The sequence below is a fragment of the Pseudorasbora parva genome, chromosome 9 (genome assembly GCF_024679245.1).
Source record: "Pseudorasbora parva isolate DD20220531a chromosome 9, ASM2467924v1, whole genome shotgun sequence".
Taxonomy (NCBI): Eukaryota; Metazoa; Chordata; class Actinopteri; order Cypriniformes; family Gobionidae; genus Pseudorasbora; species Pseudorasbora parva.
This window is the reverse complement of record NC_090180.1, coordinates 37,935,197-37,955,659: the sequence shown is the minus strand read 5'-3', so window position 1 is coordinate 37,955,659 and position 20,463 is coordinate 37,935,197. Positions and strand designations below refer to the sequence as shown.

At 39.7% G+C, this 20,463-nt stretch overlaps 1 protein-coding gene across 3 annotated transcripts in view; it reads left to right on the top strand.

The window, feature by feature from the left end:
* The window catches only part of zgc:110158 (uncharacterized protein LOC553590 homolog), an 86,901-nt gene that overhangs the window by 48,387 nt on the left and 18,051 nt on the right, over nt 1–20,463 (top strand). For all 3 annotated transcript variants that reach the window (XM_067452481.1, XM_067452480.1, XM_067452479.1), the window contains exon 5: nt 19,503–19,592. In XM_067452481.1, coding sequence (XP_067308582.1) covers nt 19,503–19,592 — 90 coding nt within the window. The remainder of the gene's footprint in view (nt 1–19,502; nt 19,593–20,463) is intronic.

The window sequence follows — 20,463 nt, the reverse complement described above, 5'->3', positions numbered from 1 at the left end:
GCCCTACCAATATAGTTTAAAGTCTCTCTCTTGCACTGTTTCTTTCCCTTTTCTTTTTTTTGCACACTCTTTCTATTTTCTCTCACTCTTTCATCCCTCCATTTCCCCCCTCTGCCTTCTTGATCTGGGATGCCTGGGGGACGGAGAGCAGACAGGACCCATCTCCATGGCAACAGCTTCTGCAAGCTGCTGACACCCATCCCCTCTTGGCGAGGAGGGGGGGGGGGTGTTCAAAAGGGGGAGGGAGAAACCATAGAGGGAGGAAGAGAGGGAAGGGTGAAAGCAAGCAACACTATTCCTTCTCTTGGGACTCAGCGGCCTGTGCGTTCACTCACGGAATTAGCATAGAGGAGGAAGGGGGGAGGGAGAGCTTGGAATTTTCTTAGGTGTGTGTGTGTGTGTGTGTGTGTGTGTGTGTGTGTGTGTGTGTGTGTGTGTGTGTGTGTGTGTGTGTGTGTGTGTGTGTGTGTGTGTGTGTGTGTGTGTGTGTGTGTGTGTGTGTGTGTGTGTGTGTGTGAGTGTGAGAGTGAGAGAGAGAGAGAGAGCTTGTTTTAGGGGCTACGACTATCCCCTGGGTCTTAAAGTCTCTGGGTCTAGGTCAGACTGTTTGCACTGTCATTGTTTGTGTTATATTGTTTATTATATTTACGTCGCCATGACCCTTTGAAAAATATACCATGGTAATCATTGTTTCTGCTAAATGTGATAGCTACTATTGATTTATATTAATAATATACACTAATATACATTTAATATACTGTTCAAAATTCTCCTGCGCTACACCAAGGATGCATTTATTTGATCAAAAATTTAGTAAAAACTAAATTAAAGTAAAGTTTTGAAATATTATTACAATTTAATCATGATCCCTCAGAAATCATTCTAATATGCTGATTTGCTGCTCAATAAAAAAAACGTATTATTATTGTTGATGTTGAAAACAGATTATAAAGAAAACAGATTTATAAGAATATAATATGTATAAATAAAAATATTTTTTGTTACAATGTAAAACAGTTTACTGTGCATTATCAGTTTATGCACCCTTGAATGAAAGTATTAATTAAAAAAATATGGTACTTACCTTAACTTTTGAACGATAATATGACAACACCTTAATAATATTATTATATAATAAATATTATATTAACACTTACTTTTTGAGTTCTGTTTTGTCATTGTTGGTGGTGGTGGTGTTATTATTATTATTAATAATGTAAAATATTCATACTGTACGTACCGTATATAAAAAGTATAAAACAATTAATAATACTTTCTGATGATATTGCTTATATAACCACAAGAAACTATTTTGGTTTAGTTCTATTCATCACTGAAATGTAATGACAATTAACTAAATATCAGCATTAAAAAAATATCAACATTAACAAAAGATTCACAAATATCTCATACAAATGTATTATGATTTTACAGGGGTGTTGTGGCAGTAACTATGGTTACAATGATAACATTTAGAAAGGTAGAGTTTTCCCGGTATACTTTGAGGCTACTGGTTTTCCATGATGATTCTCAAGAACATGCTTTTATAATGCCATTTGGATGTTTCACTAAATGGGAAATGTTTTTGTATGTTGTGTAGAAAATATGCTGTTAAAATGATTTGTAGCTTTGGGCATCTAGCAACCATACTCTTACAGCAGCATGTCAGCGTAGACATGATTGCAAATGACATGGAAGTTCTTTTAAACGTTCACCATGTGTGCAAGCATGAGCTTTACCAAATCAGATCCAGAAGTTGGACGGGAAAAGGAGCATTGATGGGAGGGGAGGGGTTAAACATCTAAAGGAAAACAAAGATCACTCTAAATGTATAGTTAATGCCTAACACACCCTGCAACACACTCAGACACACACACTTTTGCCTCTCGTTGCGTAACGCTGTCTCGCACGCACCAACACAGTGGAGGAGAGCGAGGGAGTGAGGGATGAAATTCCATGACATTGAGGGAGTGATAAAGCTGTATGTGCTGTGGTGTTTGGCATGGCCTGCAGGGATATTTTGAGGTGTGTTGTTATTTATTCATGGAGACGCTGGTGCAGGTTGCCCCAATGACATGCAAGTGCCTGTTCGCAGGCTGCCAGCTGCCGAGAGGAAGCCCTGACAACTTTATTCAACTCCACGCTCTTTATCTGCAGTATCTCATCGGGGCCAAAGAAGATTTAAATGCCAGACGCTTGTTCTTAAAGTATTAGTGCTAGATTTTTTCTAGAAGAAATGATGGAACTGCTCACCCATGGACATCATTTTGTTGTTCCAAACCAGTATGGCTTTTTTTCTTCTGTGAAATGGTATGTATGGTAATGCATATGGTTCGTCCAATGTAATTATGTCCATGTCAAATAAATCTAATAAATAAATAAAATAAAAATAAAAAGAATAAAAAAGAATATATTTTTATATATATATATATATATATATATATATATATATATATATATATATATGATCAAAAACAACTGTATTAACAAACAATAATACAAATAAACTTTTCAAAATATATTCTTTTGAATTCCACAGAATAAAAAAAGCCATAGGTTTGGAAGACATGAGGATGAGTAAATGATGAACAGAGGATTAATTGTTTATTTACAAATATAATTGGATAATTTCAAGTAACATGGTCATTTAATTTATTTACAGATAACACATTACAACATGAAATCAAAATCTCAATAATGCAGGGAAGTGTATTTGCTGCACAGAGCGCCCCCTGTTGCTATTAGCACTATATTACACGCAGGCAGTTTCATAGACCACCAGTATGATCAGTAAGGCTTGAGATGTTTGTGTCGGCTGCCCTGTCAGCCCATCCTCTGAGCTCTTGCACTCTTTACGGGGCGAGCTCCGGCTTTACACTGGATTAAGGGGTGTTGTGACCGGTTGTTTATCTGACCTGTGTGCTCGCACCCTGCTGAGGACATTAGTGGAGGGCTTGCTTGGCGCACACAGAAGGCTCCACACCAAATCCGGTCGCTTAAAACGTGTGCTTGTCCAAATGATTCTGGTCATAGAGAGGTCATTGAAGTTCAAGGAAGACTCACGAGATGCAAGTGTAGCAAAGTCTCTGCTATGTCAGGCATTCTGACGTATTTACACTGTTAAAGAGTTAGATTCTCATGCTAAACATGGCCAAAAAAAAAACAAGAGTTTTTTTTTTTCCGAGTATGAATTGCTTGTATGGGCACTTCTCCTGGATGAGCATGTACATGTCAGTGGGTTACTGAAGCCGTCGGCAGTGCTGTTATTTTGTTTTTAGACCAAAAAAACAACAATGTCTCTAAAGAAGTGTGTTTTTGGATGTGAGGGAAAGATAACCTTGTTCAGCTTCTCAATTAACCCAGCATTAAGGAAACAGTGGATGCAGTTTGCTTTCCCGGAGCAGCAACGGAGTTCTGCAAGTGTGTTTGTTTGTTCCCGGTCACGAGTCGAAACTGCTGGTGTTGAGTGAAACTGCATCAAATCTTTGTGTTTTGTTGGCAGTCGGCGCGTAAGTAAATATAATGTAAACAACATGAACGTATAGTGAATCGAAAGTCATCCAAGGATAATGCCATTTTGTGTCTCTTTAGCTCTGCCCATTGCATGCCTCCACAAGCTCGGGTGTTTTCGGAAAGAATCAGTTCAGCGTATCTGTCTTTTATAAATATAATAAAAGGATTAAGAAGGATTAAATACCACTTTATAGGTACTCAAGATTAACATGAGATTGGTAGAAACTGTGTGTGTGTTATGTACCCTTTAAAGTCGTTCTGTATTTTAGCCCAAGCATTGCAGTTTGAAGTGACCTCGTATCCCAAAGGATCACATTGTTCATCATATTAATTTTACAAAAGTGGCTCGTGTGTCACTTCAAAAGCACGAAGAGGATTTGTTGCACATTTGGGCTCAGGTCAGTGTGTAAGGAGGAGTGTGCCTGCCAAAGGCTTTCCTCAATGTGCAGGGTTTGTAGGGTTTGAGTTACTAGAAATTAGGTGACAACTGAGTTTAGCAGGCTCATCCTAATGTGTCAGTTTTATGAGCGTCATATATTTTTCTTTCTGTCCCTCTGGCTGTGCCTCTTAGCTTGATTTAGTATGGCATAGGGTGTCACCATACCAAACATTTCAGTAGTCAATTCAAATACCTGTTAAATTGAATGTTACGTCTGAAAACATACTTATTTCATTACGAAAGATAAATATTTAAAGATTTAGTAAAAACTGTGACACGGAGCCTTCAAGTATTTCTCAGTTAGTTAGATATTTCGACAGGTTTTTCAATGTCAAAACAGTTAAGTAGTTAAGTAGTTGAGTAGTTTTTCTTTGTTGGTAATGTTGGTTGTCATCTGAGAGAGATCTGTTACACAAGAAAATGCACAAATCAGATATGAAATAAGATTTAACTTATTTCTGCTAAACTTATTAAAACATCTTCTGCAATTTAAAAAAAAGAAAAAGTTACATTTTATTATCTACTTTGTAACAAAGCATCAGAACTTTTAATATCGCTATGGTAAATGTGTACACTAAATGGCTCTTGTTTATAAAAGTTATTTTAAATGAAGATTATTGATGACTTTGTTATATAGAGCAAATCATAAGACTTCTTTCAATATCAATAAAACATCTTGTCACACGTGTCAGCTGGTGGAATCCACATGATATGTTTTTCATGTTTATATCATGATCCTTCTGAATACTCTCGAATACTCTCAATCCTGATTGGCTGGAAGGTGTGCAATAAAACCGTCTGTGCTGTTTTCATTGAAGCACACATACACATACAGTACCTGTCAAAAGGTTGGAACATTACTTTTTTTTTTTTTTGAAAGAAGTCTCTTATGCTCTCAAAGGCTGCATTCATTTAATAAAAAATAAAGTAAAAACAGTAATAATGTGAAATATTATTATAGATAAAAAAAAAAACTGTCTTCTATTTGAATATATACTTTAAAATGTTCTTTATTCCTGTGAGGGCAAAGCTGAATTTTAGCGTCATTACTCCAGTCTTAAGTGTCAATTGTAATGTTGTAATGCTTCCAAACTTTTGACAGGTTCTGTACGTCACTGGCACACAGTGTTTGGAGATCACACTGCGTACACACAGAAGCATTCAGGAGCACAGAAATTTAATGCTGCCCTGTGACTATAAAATAAATAAAATAACTTTGCTACTGAATTGCTACATTATATTTCTCTGCAGCAAGGGTAACGTCAATGGGTTTAAAGTAATTCAACTCACAGCTTCGTTGTTAAAGGATTAGTTCACTTTAAAATGAAAATTACCCCATGATTTACTCAAGCTTATTCCATCCTAGGTGTATATGACTTTCCTCTGTCAGGTGAATACAATCTGAGTTATATTAATACATATCCTAACACTTCCAAGCATTATAATGGCTCAAAAAAGTGCATCCATCCATTATAAATGTAACTCCACACAGCTCAGGGAGGTTAATAAAGGCCTTCTGAAGCAAATCGATCGAGTTTTATTAGTAAAATATCCATATTTAAAAATGTATGCGTAAAAAGTGGAAATGGCATGACGGATCACTAGCGTAAGTGTTTTGAACTACGAAAGGGCAGTATACTTTCTGCATAAGTTGAATACGGAAGCCGGTCTGGTGGAGGCTAGATATTTTACTTTATACATTTTAAATATGGATATTTTCTATTCGCTTCAGAAGGCATTTGTTAAGCCCCCGGAGCCGTATTGAGTACATTTATTATGGATGGATGTGCGTTTGGACCCCATCACTTCCATTATAAAGCTTGGAAGCATCAGGATATTTATTATTATAGCTCAGATATTGTTCATCAGAAAGAAGAAAGTCATATAGGATGGCTTGAGGCTGAGTAAATCATGGGGTAATTTTGCTTTTAAAGTGAATACTCCTTTAATTGAGAGAGCGATGCTGTAGTTTCATACACACATCTCTCTATTTCTCTTTCTCAATAATTGATTTCAATTAAACCCTATAGTTCATTAATTCAAATAAATGTAGCCTTACACACTACTTTTATGCATCTGATTTCAAGCAGGCAGAATTCTAGAACTAAAGTCGTAACAGACGAAAATAACCGTCATTTTTACCCTTTTGGTCAAATATTGCGCTGCAAACATCAATAATAGCTTTAATTTGTCAATGCTGGCAAATGACGGTGGTATATGCGGGATAATCCACAGCTAGTTGTGCAGTGTGCATTTACAAATTTTAATGCACAATGTGGAGGTAAAGAACCACCCGCCGCAAAGGATTATCCCTTACATAAACTCATGTGTTCACAGGAATGTATGTGGACTGAGGGAGCAACCAGTGTTACTGTAAATAATATGCCTTTAGTCTTGCCTTGTTTCTTTTAGCTGGCTCATTGCCTGTAACACTCCCCTCAGCTACGAGTTTAAAAGTGCACTGCCTTATTTTGCATTGCGGATTTTCCGCGGGCCAAAAGGTGCGCTCTAAGGTGCCATGGCCTCCCTCTTACCCGGGTCACAGAGGAATTGAACACTGTGAGCGCAAACCAGAAACTCTTCTGTGCGCTCCCGGTGCTGTTCTCCGTCACTCTCCTGTTTCTCTTCTGCATAACTGCTTCCCTCCCCAACCCTCCCTCCCTCTCAGTGCCTAATTAATGGCATTAATTATCTCCAATTAGCAGTGTGGTCTTGGCAGCCGTTTCTGTCCCCTCATTTCTTTTGTTTCACAGAGGTCTGTGACATAGTATTCTCCCTGTGGGGCTGTCACCGGCCTAATGAAAGGCTACAAGGCCTGGCTTTCACCTCTCTCCCTCTCTCTCTCTCTCTGTCTCTTGTTCTGTTAGAGTACTTCAGCACGTTAGCCTCATTAGCAGTAGTTCACAGTGCCGGAGTTAAGTTTGCTGAGACGGAATCTGCTGTGTGTTTTCCCATAACAGGTGTTTATCTCCTTGTCTTATCTGTGGAAGGTGATAGCGAGTGGGTCAGTGTTCACTGGCAAGTGAGGCTCCTGTGAACGGACTTGCTCGGGGACATTGACGTGTTTGCGTTAAAACTGTTTTCAGGCCGCAGGTCTAAAGTGAATATAAGGACCAGAAGAACATGCTTTGGCTTCATCTTTGGTTAATCTGCTGACACTAGTTGGAATATCACGTTTTAAAGTTACATGTTAGCAACTGTTTTGCAGGAGATTTGGGATACATGCGCTTCCATCCGATAAAGGATGAGGATTGTATTTGTATTGACGAAAGTAAAAGGGAATGAGAATGATGGCTCTCTCAGTTTTAAGATATTTCAAAGGATGTCCAAAGCTAGGGATGCACCGAAATTTATTAAATTCTTGGCTGAAACCAGAAACCGAACAAGAGGAAACCCAAGGCCGAAAACGGAAACACCGAAATAAATTATGCCAATTATTATAACCATTGCATTTAGCCATAGGTTCACAGTTTCGGTACAGCTCGGTATTTGCTGTAATCAGAAAAAAAGTACTACTGTCAAATAAAAATAAAGAAAATAAGAACAAATAACTTAAATACAAGTACCAGCACAAATAAATACTATCGAGCAAAGATACTAATAAAATAAACAATGTTTTTCAGGTGGGTCTAACATTAGTTTTCAGGTACAGAAATTGAATAAAGTAATCAAATGTAAAATAACTGCATATTTAACTGTTTAAATGAAAGATAAATCCTTATTAAACTTACAAAAGCTATTAAGTCAAGAGCAGCCAGTGAGTGATGTCCTTATCTTTTGTCTGACATTAACCAGACAGCAGTAAAGGCTAATGCCCCTTTAAGACCTAATGCAGGGATATGCGTCGTCTTTCTTGACTGTATAAAGTTCACTTAAGGCATATACATACTATGTCTGCTTGGACACTCATCAAGATGGACATGTTGACATACTTTTTGTGTGAGTTTGTCCGTTCAAGCACAAGACTTGAAAGAGAACTCAATATTTGCGTGCTGTGAGACGTGTGCGCTTTCGGGTGAGTGCACGGATGCGAATCTTCTCATAGTGCGTGTAAGTTCTCATTTGCTTCTTCTGGCTCTACATGCAGGTGATGATGAGGAAATGGACTGGTCATATTGGAACATACGGCAGCACTTAAACTTTAAATTTTACTCAAACTTGAGTTTAATTCTATTTAGTGACTGTCTATTTTAGGGATGTTAACCGATGACTGTTTGACCAATGGTTGACTGCATCAACGTTAACCGATCAAAGTTGTCGGTTAAAAAAAAGTGATCTCTAAATTATGCTATTATAGACAGTGGACTAAACGCTACTACAGTTAGTCATCTCATTCCAAAATCTTTTTGTGTGAAGTGAACAAATCCCTCACACTCAATTTGTTTACTGTTTGTACTTAATAAACCAACAAAAACATTTGGCGCGAGGTCACAGCGTTTGGGTTTGCGCTCTCACAAGGTTTGCAAAAAGTAAACAGGCTAAAACACTCCACTCTAGAACACTATAGAGACGATGGGCTTACATTTGGAAATATATTACATCTACATTTCAGTGGTAACACATAAGGTGTTGATCATCATCTTTCTTTATTATTGTTAGCACTGCCTCGAACTAAAGCGCCGTCTCTTCGGAGCTGTCATTTTCTTAAAAGAGCCGCAGCAACGTTACAAATGAGCTACTAACGCTAGACAAATGCCTTTATTTTCAACGCGATAACCTTGTACCCAAACCATTTCGAAACTAAGAAGCCATTTGTTTGTCGATTACAAACAAGCTCCTTGGCGCCACGTTTGCGGGATTAATGTTTTGCGCTGTAGGGAATTTTCTAAGAAAGTGACGAGTGGAAGCGAGGCGGCAGCGCCAGGACCGTGTGTGTGTGTGTGTGTGTGTATGTGTGTGTGAGAGCGGCAGGCAGAGCGGCAGAGAGATCATAGAGAGATGCGACAGAGTTGCGAAATTGCAGGCGCGGCTCATGGCTGTTATTTCAAATATTATTATTTTAAAGCATATTTTAAACTAATCGGTAAACCGGTTTCAACCGGCTAATGACTCTCGGTGGTCGGTCAAGAAGATATTTTGTTTTTTCGCCATCCCTAGTCTATTTGTCTTATTTTGGCTATTTTTATTCTTTCCATGGTGGTACACATATGACTTATAACTAAAAACAAACATTAAGCAGGCTACATTTTAGGGTGTAACACATCAATATGAAGTTTGGGAACACAATGTTGGAAATGCTTAATCCAAGGGGGAGGATGACTTGTCTGCCAAATTCCTTCAGCACGCAATAGGATGGTGCTGCAACCAACCAGAGCAACAAAGAAGGTGAAGCAGAGCTGGTTGACAGATTAAACTTTTGCTGTATCCGATCAGCAAAACTCAGTAAACGTCATCCTTTTTTAAGAATGACTTCAGTGCCGTTCTTTTCTCAAAGAAAAGCTTAACTCCAAGTCTTTCAAAGTCATGACCAAAGCCTATTCGAAAAACCGCTGTTCACCAGCTTCTTTGTTTTCAAGTAGCACGTGCAACCATCACAGCCCTGCAGTCATTATGTTAAGCCCGCCCACCGACTCTTTACACGATGTGATTGGCCTGAACAGAGTTTGGTTTTTCCAGCTCGCAAGCCAACAATGAGTTGCTAGATGACCCTGGCTGCAAATTAGATTTCCTGCCGCTAGGGTGCGTCTAGATTTATAGGCTAATAGAAACAGGTTTTAGGCCCATAAAGTTCAGCTACAGGATTTTTGTACCTCTTTGCTCAGAGCAGCTTTAGTTAGTGGACTAGCCTCACCTCACGACCGACTTTCACTTCACTTTCCTTCACAGCTTCTTACACACGCACATCTCCCATTCGCTTAACGACACATCTGTCCTCAGCTTGATTATGCATGCAGGTCTTTCCAGCTAATCTTTATAGACTCAACTCCAGCTGCACGGTAGAGTACAAGAGAGATGGCAACAGAGCGAAAGGAATGAGAGAAAAGCGAGGATATGGAAGCCACCAGAGAGAATGCCATCAGGAGAGAGTTGAAGAGGAGGAGATGTGCAAAGGTTAAGGATGCTGGACTGAGCTGAAGGGTCTGATTCTCGCCTCCCACTTTGCACTTTGCCTGCTGATTCATTTTTAATAACCTGCACAGCTGCTTGGAGGTCCGTCCTCAAAGAAGAGACTATTTACAGGAGCCAGGCATTCAGGGATGCCACAGGTCTCACTTCTCGGCCCGATAACATTTAGATATGCAAAGTTTTAATTGACGTGACTTCAGCTTGAAGTGTAAATGAATGAGAGAAGCAGCCTTGGTGATGTTTTTTTTATTTTTTATTAAGAATAGTTGCTTAAGAGCTGTGTGTTTGTGAGTGGGAGTGTAGTGTGTAGGAACATGTTGCAAAGAAACAACACCAAAAAAAGAGACCAAATAATGATAAAACATACACTGGTATGATACAACAGCAAAAACATAATTTCTGGACAGTACTATGAAGATAATACTTTGAAATATAGATATGCCCACATTTCAAACTTATGTCCAAAATGAATATTTAAAATTCTCATTAAAATTATAATTTTCGGGAAAAGGAAAATGGACCACCATTCCGTGCAAGCGTGGAATGTGAGATTTTTAAAATAAGGTTGAGTAGGGAAAGAATAAAATAAAATGAATACTATTTAAATAAATGCTTTAGTACTTTTTGTATTCTTCTCACCATAAAGTAAATTAATTTAGCAGTCACACAATTCCAATCTGATTCTCTTAGCATATTATGGTTCACTCACAGTACTTTTTAGTAAGAGCCACGTGTGTCTATATTCTCAAGCTCTGTAAACTGGTGTGGAATATTACTTTTGCAACTGGTGTTGAGATGTAAACCCCAAGTGTTTATGCGAGCATGCTCGAGTGTTTGTTTACTCGTGCAGCGGGTATTGAGTACCGTGCTGAAGCGTAATACCCGAGAGAGAGAGCGTGTGTGTGTGTATGTTTATGTTTACATGAGTACTGTTATTTAGTGGCTGGTGTAGAGGTGTGTATACCGAAATGAGCTGCTGTTTAATGGGTTGATGAGATGATGGCAGTAATCAGTGAGCAACGAGACGAGCGCTGAAAAGCTTGGTCCCTCCCTTCTCACATGCATACACACACACATACACACGCACACACTCTCCCTACTGGCGGATGATTGACGGCCTGAGGGTTTTAATGGCACTGTAGAGGGAGAGCTGAGGTCGGAGTTGTCATGGCAACAAGACGAAGGAGGCCTCTTTCTCCCCCTCTTCCTCACTCTCTCTTTATGCACCTGAACAGAGCCGCATCTTACTAGCAGGACTAGGTTTACGCACACACACAGTTACACACACACACGGACACACACACTGCAGTTCTGGTGTCCCTCCCCTCTGTCCGCAGTATACACAGTGCTTTGTGTGTGTTTAAGCGTGTGTGTGAAGCCATATCTAGCCACCGCAGTCTCTCTCCTCGTAAAAGAGCTGGAGCCAGAGCACTAATACTCTCTGGTCGCCCCGGGTTACGGTTCACCACACGCCCCCTGCACTGCTGTGTTAGCTGGGATTGGTTGGGTTGGCGTGTGTGTGTGTGTGTGTGTGTGTGTGTGTGTGTATGGCACAGGGGGTGATGCTGTATAACAGCTCTATAAGAGCCACAGATCTCGGGCGGAACAGGGAACCAGACCCTGTTCACAGACACTCACATCCCTTGAGTATTGGATCGGTACCAGCCGCCAGTATCACAATATGTATGTGCGTGTGTGCTTGTTTGCAGGGTTGAGCAAACTCAATCTCAGTCCATCTTCCTGAGTGTTTGCGTCAGGGCTTAAAAACGTGGGGTGGGGGGGATCAATCTGTTCACTCTGAGTAGAATCAGTATTTTAACGTTTCTGTTCATGCATTCCTTGTGTAACACCATTCCGAAAATGGTTTGATTCGAAAAATAGTAAAAAGACCATAATTTTTGTAAATTTTTTTTTTTTGCCTTGTATTTTTACAAGAGCTTAGGTAAACCTTCTATCTCCAGTGGATCCTCAAACTGTCTACAAAACCTCACAGAGTAGCTCCTCCCACCTCTATCAAGACTGAAGTGCTGCGGTGCACACATTGGAGTCCGTCTCTGCTTGTTTGCAGTGCAAGGGTAAAAAATAAAGAACTGATTCTTTGAAAAAACACACTTTCTTTACCCAAAAGGTTTGATGTATTTGAGGATTGGAGAAGAGTGGTATTTGCCACCTAGTCACAGCCTAGTGCATAGTGCTTCATCTTTTATAACAGAAACTTTTGGCCAAATGTATTAAACGACAGGAAAAACTGAGCGCCCACATAGCTACCATAAACTCTGTAACCCGTAAGTTGATCATAACGCGATGCACTTACTGCCTCAGATGCGGCTTTTCTAATGACTGACAAAAGACACATTTCTGCCATTCGCCAAGTGAAAAACCTCTCCAACTCCACTAAGCTTGATTTTTGGTAAAATGTTAAAGGACAACTCCGGTGAATTTGTAAGTTTATCTTGATTGTTATATCTTTGTGTTGCAAGCACCAATCCGTTTTTTTTTTTTTTTTGCTATAGACTGTACTCACAGAGTTATTAAAGTTAATGCCCAGAGCCCCCACTCAGCTAAAACGGCAGCTTTGGGGGCATGCATGTAAAGGGTGTCTTTGTGCCTCTTAACAAACACAAAAATGCAATTAAAATGTCTGTCCAACATGAACAGGTCCCTCATACGACAACGAGATGCGTTTAGCCACTTAGCCATTGTTTAAATTCACCTGATTTAGACGGCTAGCTGTGTCTCGCGCTGAAGTCCCGTGGGAACGCAGTGATAACCAGTCCAGTTTGTAAGAGCGTTGTGTGTGTAAAGCAAATTATTTGAAATTACTGCACATCTTTCCTCAAGCCGTGTGTGCCCAAATGGAAGGATACATAAAGTTTACATTACCTCCACAGTGGCTGCACCTGTCTTCAACCACGGAATGGCATTTTTCTTCAACTGGCCCGGCTCTGTTGTGTCTGTGTAAGTTAGTCAAGTGTTCGCTGCAAATTTTTACAATTCGGAAAGGCACAAACATGAACAATTTCTTCTTCACTCGTGAGCCCGATCAGATCATCACTCTAGTGATGTCTGGTCACGAACGAATCGTTCTTTTTAACCGGTTCTTTTTAGTGAACCGGGCGAACCGGGTCACCAAATTGGACTGAATCGTTTTAAACGGTTCGCGTCTCAAATCAGCGCTGATCACAGAAGTTATTTTAATTACTCACTTTCTGACATCAGTGACAGTCCCTCTGAATAGAAATAAACTAATGTCTTGAATTATATGTTGTAACTCCAACCGTTCACTGAACTGAGTCATGTTTTGCTGAGAGATCTGATGAACTCACAAGCAGCTGATACGAGCATGCGCGAGTAACTGAACGAGCAGCGGTCCTCTCCAAGAAGTCCTCATCGGATCAGCCGTACAGAATCGAAAACTATTTCTCTCGGACACGTTCAATACTGAGGACAGACGAGCCGATGAGCAGAGCCTCTTCATAAACACGATGCTCTTCTCGACTTTCCGGCTACCGCTGCGTTCCTACGGGACTCCAGCGTGAGACACAGCTAGCCGGCTAAAACAGGTGAATTTGAACAATGGCTAAGTGGCTAAACGCATCTCGTTGTCGTGTTAGGGACCTGTTCATGTTGGACAGACATTTTAATTGCATTTTGTGTCTGTTAAGAGGCACAAAGACGCCCTTTACGTTTATGCCCCTAAAGCTGCCGTTTTAGCTGAGTGGGGGCTCTGGGCATTAACTGTAATAACTCCGTGTTTCAAGCACCAATCCGGTTCGTTTTTTTTCTATAGACTGTACTCACAATGATATAATGATCAAGATAAACTTAAAAATTCGCCAGAGTTGTCCTTTAATAATGTAATGACACAAGTAAGTGTCTGAACCAACCCTGCAGCACCCCTCTCAGAAACTGAAGCTTTCGCACCTCGATCGCTGTACTTCCTGCTCTACTTCCTGCTCTCTACTGCGCAACTCCAGTCCCGAAATCTCTACTGCGCAGACTCTGTCCCAAGATATCAGCGCCGTGCAGGCCGCCTGAAAGCTTCAACTCTGCCAAGCGGAAACGGATGATGTCGCGTCGTCCATATATTTTTTTTAAAATTCCTGAATAGTAGCAGTTCTACACTAACCTACAATTTTCACTGGTTTCAAAACACATTTAAAGGTGGGTAAGTGGTATTTCAAAAATGCTTTGAAAAATGTCTCGCGCAGAGTACCAAAACAAAATTGTAGCCAATCAGCAGAAAGGGGCATGTCTACTAAAGACGGCGAGAAGAGAGCGCTCAGTGCACGTCATTATTTAAAAGACACGACACACAGGACAGACATTGGCGGAGTGATGACAGAAAGAGAGAAATGGCAGACAAATAAAATAAGTGTGGAAGATGTCTGTGGAACAAAAGAAGGCTTACGATCAGGCAAGATGTATCAGCTTTCTAGTGCTGGAGAGAACTCAAGGAGCGAAGGCCAAGGTTGCTTTATTTCTTCTCTGTAGGCGAGTAACATTGGTTATGTTTTGTTTCACAGAACTAATTATATGCTGGCTTTTGCTTGAATATGCTCATTTGTCATGTTTGCTTGCTTGTCCATTTGCGATCGTATTGTCGTTCGTTTCAGCTATTACAATTACCCATTCATTTTCACACTGTTTAAGCCTGGAGCGTCTAAACCCTCTCCCTGTCTGTTTGAAGCGTCAGCTCCCAAAGTGTGTCCGATAAAAGATAATATACTCCTAATATATGTTTATTTCCTTTGTTTAGTGATCGATATAACCCTCCAATCTGGTCAAAATTGTAATATATTCGTTAGTTGGACTGTCGTGCTCGTGCTATGGAGTTGTTCATGAGAACTATGTTTGTGTTTTTGGGATGGAAGGGATGACTTTTTCACTGAATGTTCGACCTGGATTGCCATAGTAACACACATTGCTTTCACTTATTGACGAAGACATACCCTCGGACGGCTAGCACAGCCAATTCCGCCATAGTCGTTGCCTGGGTTACATATGTGTGGGGTGGAGCTATCAAAATAGGGGTGTGTTTGTTTTGGTGATTTGAAATCAACATCGGTTACCAGAAAGCACTTGCCCCACCTTTAAATGTAATTTTTTAACAGTTGGTGACATCTCCTCTGAAAAACTTCTGAGATCCAAAAGCTAATGCCAGGCTTTGCCATTCCGAGTTACTTATGATGACTTGACAGCTAAGCAAGGCTATTTCACTCACGGCATTTCACTCACTCAGTTTCACATTTGCGTAGACCATATTATTTGAATTCATGAATAAACAGAATGATAAAGTAATGTTATTAACCTGTTAATGGTTATTTCAAATAAGCATTTCTGATCATAATGATTAAACTTGATATTGGTTTTATGTTCCTAGTAAGTGTTTTTTCTTAAACCGGTTCAGAGCCCTTGTTTGCATATCATAGGGCTGGATGATGATGCTAGGATATTATATGTTGATATTTTTCAACCTTTTGTCGAATTCCAATTTTTTTTCTTTTTTTTCTTCTTCTTCTTCTTCTTCTTCTTCTTCTTCAATCATTTATTGTTGCCAAGTTGGTTTTAAGTTTTTATTGCAAGAAGTAAAAAAATAATCAGGACTTGTTACCCATAGCCTTCTGTTTTTTTGTTATGTTTTGTTGGATAAATCAAGCACAAGGAAGAATATTGAATCTTTTCCATTTTTTTAGATACTGTTTTTACATTTTTAATATATATACTGTGTGTGTCAAATCTAATAGCACATTTGCGTGAGGTTTAAAGTCACGATGCAATAAAATTAGCGACGGATCGTATTATCAATAAAGACAAAAATGTAGAGCTGAGACTTTAATCCATCGATTGTTGATTTGAAAAGAGAGAGATCTTAATGTGAACTTGTAGTTTATTATAATCAGCAGACTAATGGTTGGAAAAGCTTTGCATACGTCACCTGAGAGAAGTCTGGCATATTCACCGGAAGATCAAGTTATGTCAACAAATATTGTAAGAAATTAAACTTATCCATGGATGAATTGTTCACAATAAGATCAATAACATTCATTTAGAAAATAAGTGAATTTTCATTTCATGCCGACTTTAACAGTGATTATGCAAACAAATCAGTGAATTATTTCATTCAGTTTGGAATTAATTCATTGAAAAGGACAGTTTGAACTAATGTACAGAAATTAATCAATCTTGCCAAATCTATTGGCACTTTTTAGTTTTAATTAATACTCTCATACTTCTCTGAAACAAGACGAGGAGGAACTGTGAAACTAATGGCACTTTCTTTATAAAACTTAATGGCCTAATAAAAAGCACATTAAAATCATTATGATTTTATTTCGCCAGCAGCATAATCATTTTGAATATTGAATATATTTCATGGACATGAGAACCTCGAATGTTTAATTATGTGAATCAGAATTTGGAATCGATTCAAATACAATTATTTGGAATGCTTCATAGAAATGAATCCACTGAATCTCTCTTGCGACTGAAGTTTATGGTATATGACATAATCACGGTCATTTGCGAGATGCATGACAAGGATGGATTGTGAAAGTAGTCAAAGGAAGTTTAATTGACAAATAAAAAGCATCCCAATATATTAATATATCATCCAGTCCTAGTGTGTGTGTGTTTTTGGAATATATGGGTGGAGTCATGCTTGTTAAGCCCCGCCCACCGACCCCAAGGGTTCTGCGTGTATGAGAGAGATGCCGTGTGACTTTGTGTATATGTGTGTTCGAGTATTATGTGTGTGAGGTCACGGGTGGCGTGGCTGTTTGTACGACGACTGTAGAGAGGTTTGAGTTACAGCAGGGGGAGGGAGTGTGTGAGCCGACTGCCAGCTCTCGCTCTTTAATCCTCCTTTTCTTTCTCTTTTCCTGCTTTTTCCTTTATCTTCCCCCTTTCACTCCTTGTTTAGTCTCTTTTTCCTCTCGTTTTTACCCGCACATACACAGACACGCACAATGTGCCTCGTCTCCTATCTTCTCACTCTCTCTCCGGTAGAACAGGGCAGACTGGCAAACACACAAGCCCCCAGCAGCAGCAGACTGTTAAAGAGGTTTGAGAGAGAGAGAGAGAGAGAGAGAGAGAGAGAGAGAGAGAGAGAGAGAGAGAGAGAAGAGGGGGGAACGGGGCCAGCAGAGGAAAGGGGCCCCAGTCTCTAAGTGTTCCACTAGCTCAGGAGATTCCACTTGAGGCTCCTCTCGCTCTGTTTGCTTGTTTTATGCTCCTTTTACGAGGGGAAGTATGTACACACAGATACACAAGAGCCATGCTGTAGTGCAAGCGTTTTTCTGATGCAAATAAACGTCTCGTGTTAACACTCTCCGTGTTGAATGTGCAGGTTTACCGAGAGTGGTCTTACTTGTACATTAACTACACACTGATTCTTACATTATGCTCCATTTAAGAGCCGTGTAGCGAGGTTGTACAACTAAAAGCTTTGTTTGTGGTAATTAGACAAACTCCAACATAGCAAATTTTGCCCATAATGATTGTTGTGTGGTCTGAGTTGTATTGTGTCTGCTCAACATGGTGTTGAAGAGTTTTTTCGTAAGAGTTATAGATTGAGGTGGACAAATGAACGTTTAATTTCTTCTGTGTTTGGTCGGTTTGATATTATTGTCATGGGTGAATAACACATTTACCTGAATAGTTATGTTGTAAAATTTTATTACAGTTTAAAGACTTTTAAATAAATATATTTTACAATGTAATTTATTTCTGTGATTCAAAGCTGAATTTTTATATTATCAAAATATTTTTATAAAAAATATATTAATTAATGTAATATTTACCAATTAAAACAATATGACCCATATTTTGAATGGAATTGAATGAGATTATTTCCTAATAAATGCTGGTTTGAAACATTGATATTTTGTGTATTATTTTGTTAAAGGGTTACACCCAAAAATGAAAATTCTGTCATTAATTACTCACCCTCATGCCGATCCAGACCCGTAACACTTTTGTTCATCTTCAGAACACAAATGAAGATATTTGTGTTGAAGTCTGATGGCTCAGAAAGGCCTTCATTGACACCAATGTCATTTCCTCTCTCAAGACCCATAAAAGGCACTAAAGACGTCGCTACAAAGTCCATCTCACTACAATGGCTCTACAATCATTTTATGAAGTATCGAGAATAGTTTTTGTGCGCAAAAAAACCCCTAAATAACGACTTGCATAGTGATGGCCGATTTCAGAACAATTCTTCCTGAAGCCTCGGAGCTTAATGAATCAGGGTATCGATTCATGATTTCGGATCACGTATCAAACCGCCAAACTGCTGAATTCGCGAAGCAGTGTTTTGAAATCTGCCATCACTATACGTATAAGTCGTTATTTCATTTACAAAAACTATTCTCGTCGCTTCATAAAATAGTTTTAGAGCCACTGTAGTGAGATGGACTTTGTAACGACGTCTTTAGTGCCTTTATGGGTCTTGAGAGAGGAAATGACATTAGTGTCAATGAAGGCCTTTCTGAGGCATCATATTTTAACAAAAATAGCTTAATTTGTGTTCCAAAGATTAACAAAGGTTGTACGGGTGCCGAACAACATCAGGGTAAGTAAATAATGAGAGAATTTTCATTTTTGGGTGAACTTACCCTTTAAGTTAGCCTGACAAGCCAGACCCACATCAAGATGTTTGGTCTGGAAACTCACCATAGACAGGGCTCAATCCGAGGGGCGGGATAAACGGTTGTCTTTCAAACTGCCTCTGCACGCGATAGGATAGCGCTACAACCAACCAGAGCAACGAAGGTGAAACAGAGCTTGTTGATAGATTAAACATTCACCGTATCTGGTCGGCTAAACTCCGAACACATCTTCCCTGCTGACTTCAGTGCCGTTCTTTGTTCTTTTCTCAGAGAAAAGCTTAACTCCAAGTCTTCCAGAGTCGCGGTCAGAGCTGATTCGAAAGACCGCCGCCGTTCGCCAGTTTCTGTGTTTACTATGAGCACGCAAACGCAACTCGGCCGTCGTCATTATGGCCCCGCCCGCCGACTCTATACACGATGTGATTGGGCCGTCCAGATTTTGAGGAATACAGCTCAGAGGGGTATTGAGAGTGCCTAGACGACACTTGCGGGCAAATTAAATTTGCTGCCGCTAGGGTGCGTCTAGATTTCTAGACTACCTTAAAGTAGCATTTTGATTTAAATGCTTGTGTCTATTAAACCTTTGGCAAAATGACACCAGAACATTTAAATCTGAGCAGTTGTCATGTTCAAAACAGCTTTGTGTCTTTTCAGCCACACAGCTTTGTGTTTTCTGAGATATAAAGATTGTTTAGTTGTCTCTTGTCTTTCCAAAATCGGGATCTCTGTTTGAAACAAAATAATTGTGGCTTGTGCAACTCTAGGACAAAATTATCTCATGTCAAAGTGGTATTAGTGTAATATTAGTATTGCATCAGGTTTGACGAATTCTCTATCTCTATACTAACTTGTTCCCTTTTTCTGTTTCTTAGAGTGCAGCGGCAGCCCCCAGCCCCGTAATGGGCAACATGCCCCCCAACGACGGCATGCCAGGCGGACCCATGCCCCCTGGTTTCTTTCAGGTAAGAACAGCTGGTTTCATTCTCTTCTTTGCCTACTTCTCCATTCATCACCCTGTCACGCCTGCGCTCCATTCTTTCATCCATTCATTCATCCATTCTCTCTCTGTCTGTGCGCGTGGGCTGCTGGTGGGTCTGTCTGTGGCTGTGGGCGGCTTGACAGCAGCCTGGAGCTCTGCTATCAGTATGAGATCATTCCCAACTTTGCTTTTTTCCACTGGAAAAAGGTCCTCCAACGTCCAATGGTAAGATGGAGGTTTAGAGTGTTAAATGTTAGTGGAAATTAGCTGTAGTTTCATTTCTGGAGCTGTATTACTCTTCCTATCTCAAATCTTTCAGATCCCAAATGGAAATCGCCATGGTTACTGAACGGCTTAGGATGTTTCTGTAATGTGGCTTCGATAATGAATCAATGGGAACAGTTGCTGGCTGATGATCTATTAACTGCGTTATAAAACATATTTAACTGTGAGTGCGAGAGAGAGACTGAATGGGATGCCCACTGTTCATGTGCTTTTTTTCCCTCTTCAACATATTTTGTTGTGTTCCTTTCTTCCCTGATAAAATCTTTCCTTCTCTTTCTTCATCATCCCTCCATCCATATGCTTGCAGGTTTATTCATCCCATTCTGCAGGCCGTGTTGTGTGCAATGAAGGTGTTGTACAAACATTACTGATTAACAAGACTGCGCATCGGAAAGAATTTTGAGGTTAACTAGATTTGTGAGTGGTGTTCATCTATGAAACACAGCTGCCATGATGCTATGGCATGGTTTCTTTGCAGTTGCTAAGGAGCTCAGAATGTTTTAAACAGTCGCTAGGTGGTTACTTGCTGTCACTGGTCAAAAAACCCCAAGTCGTTATGATATTATGCT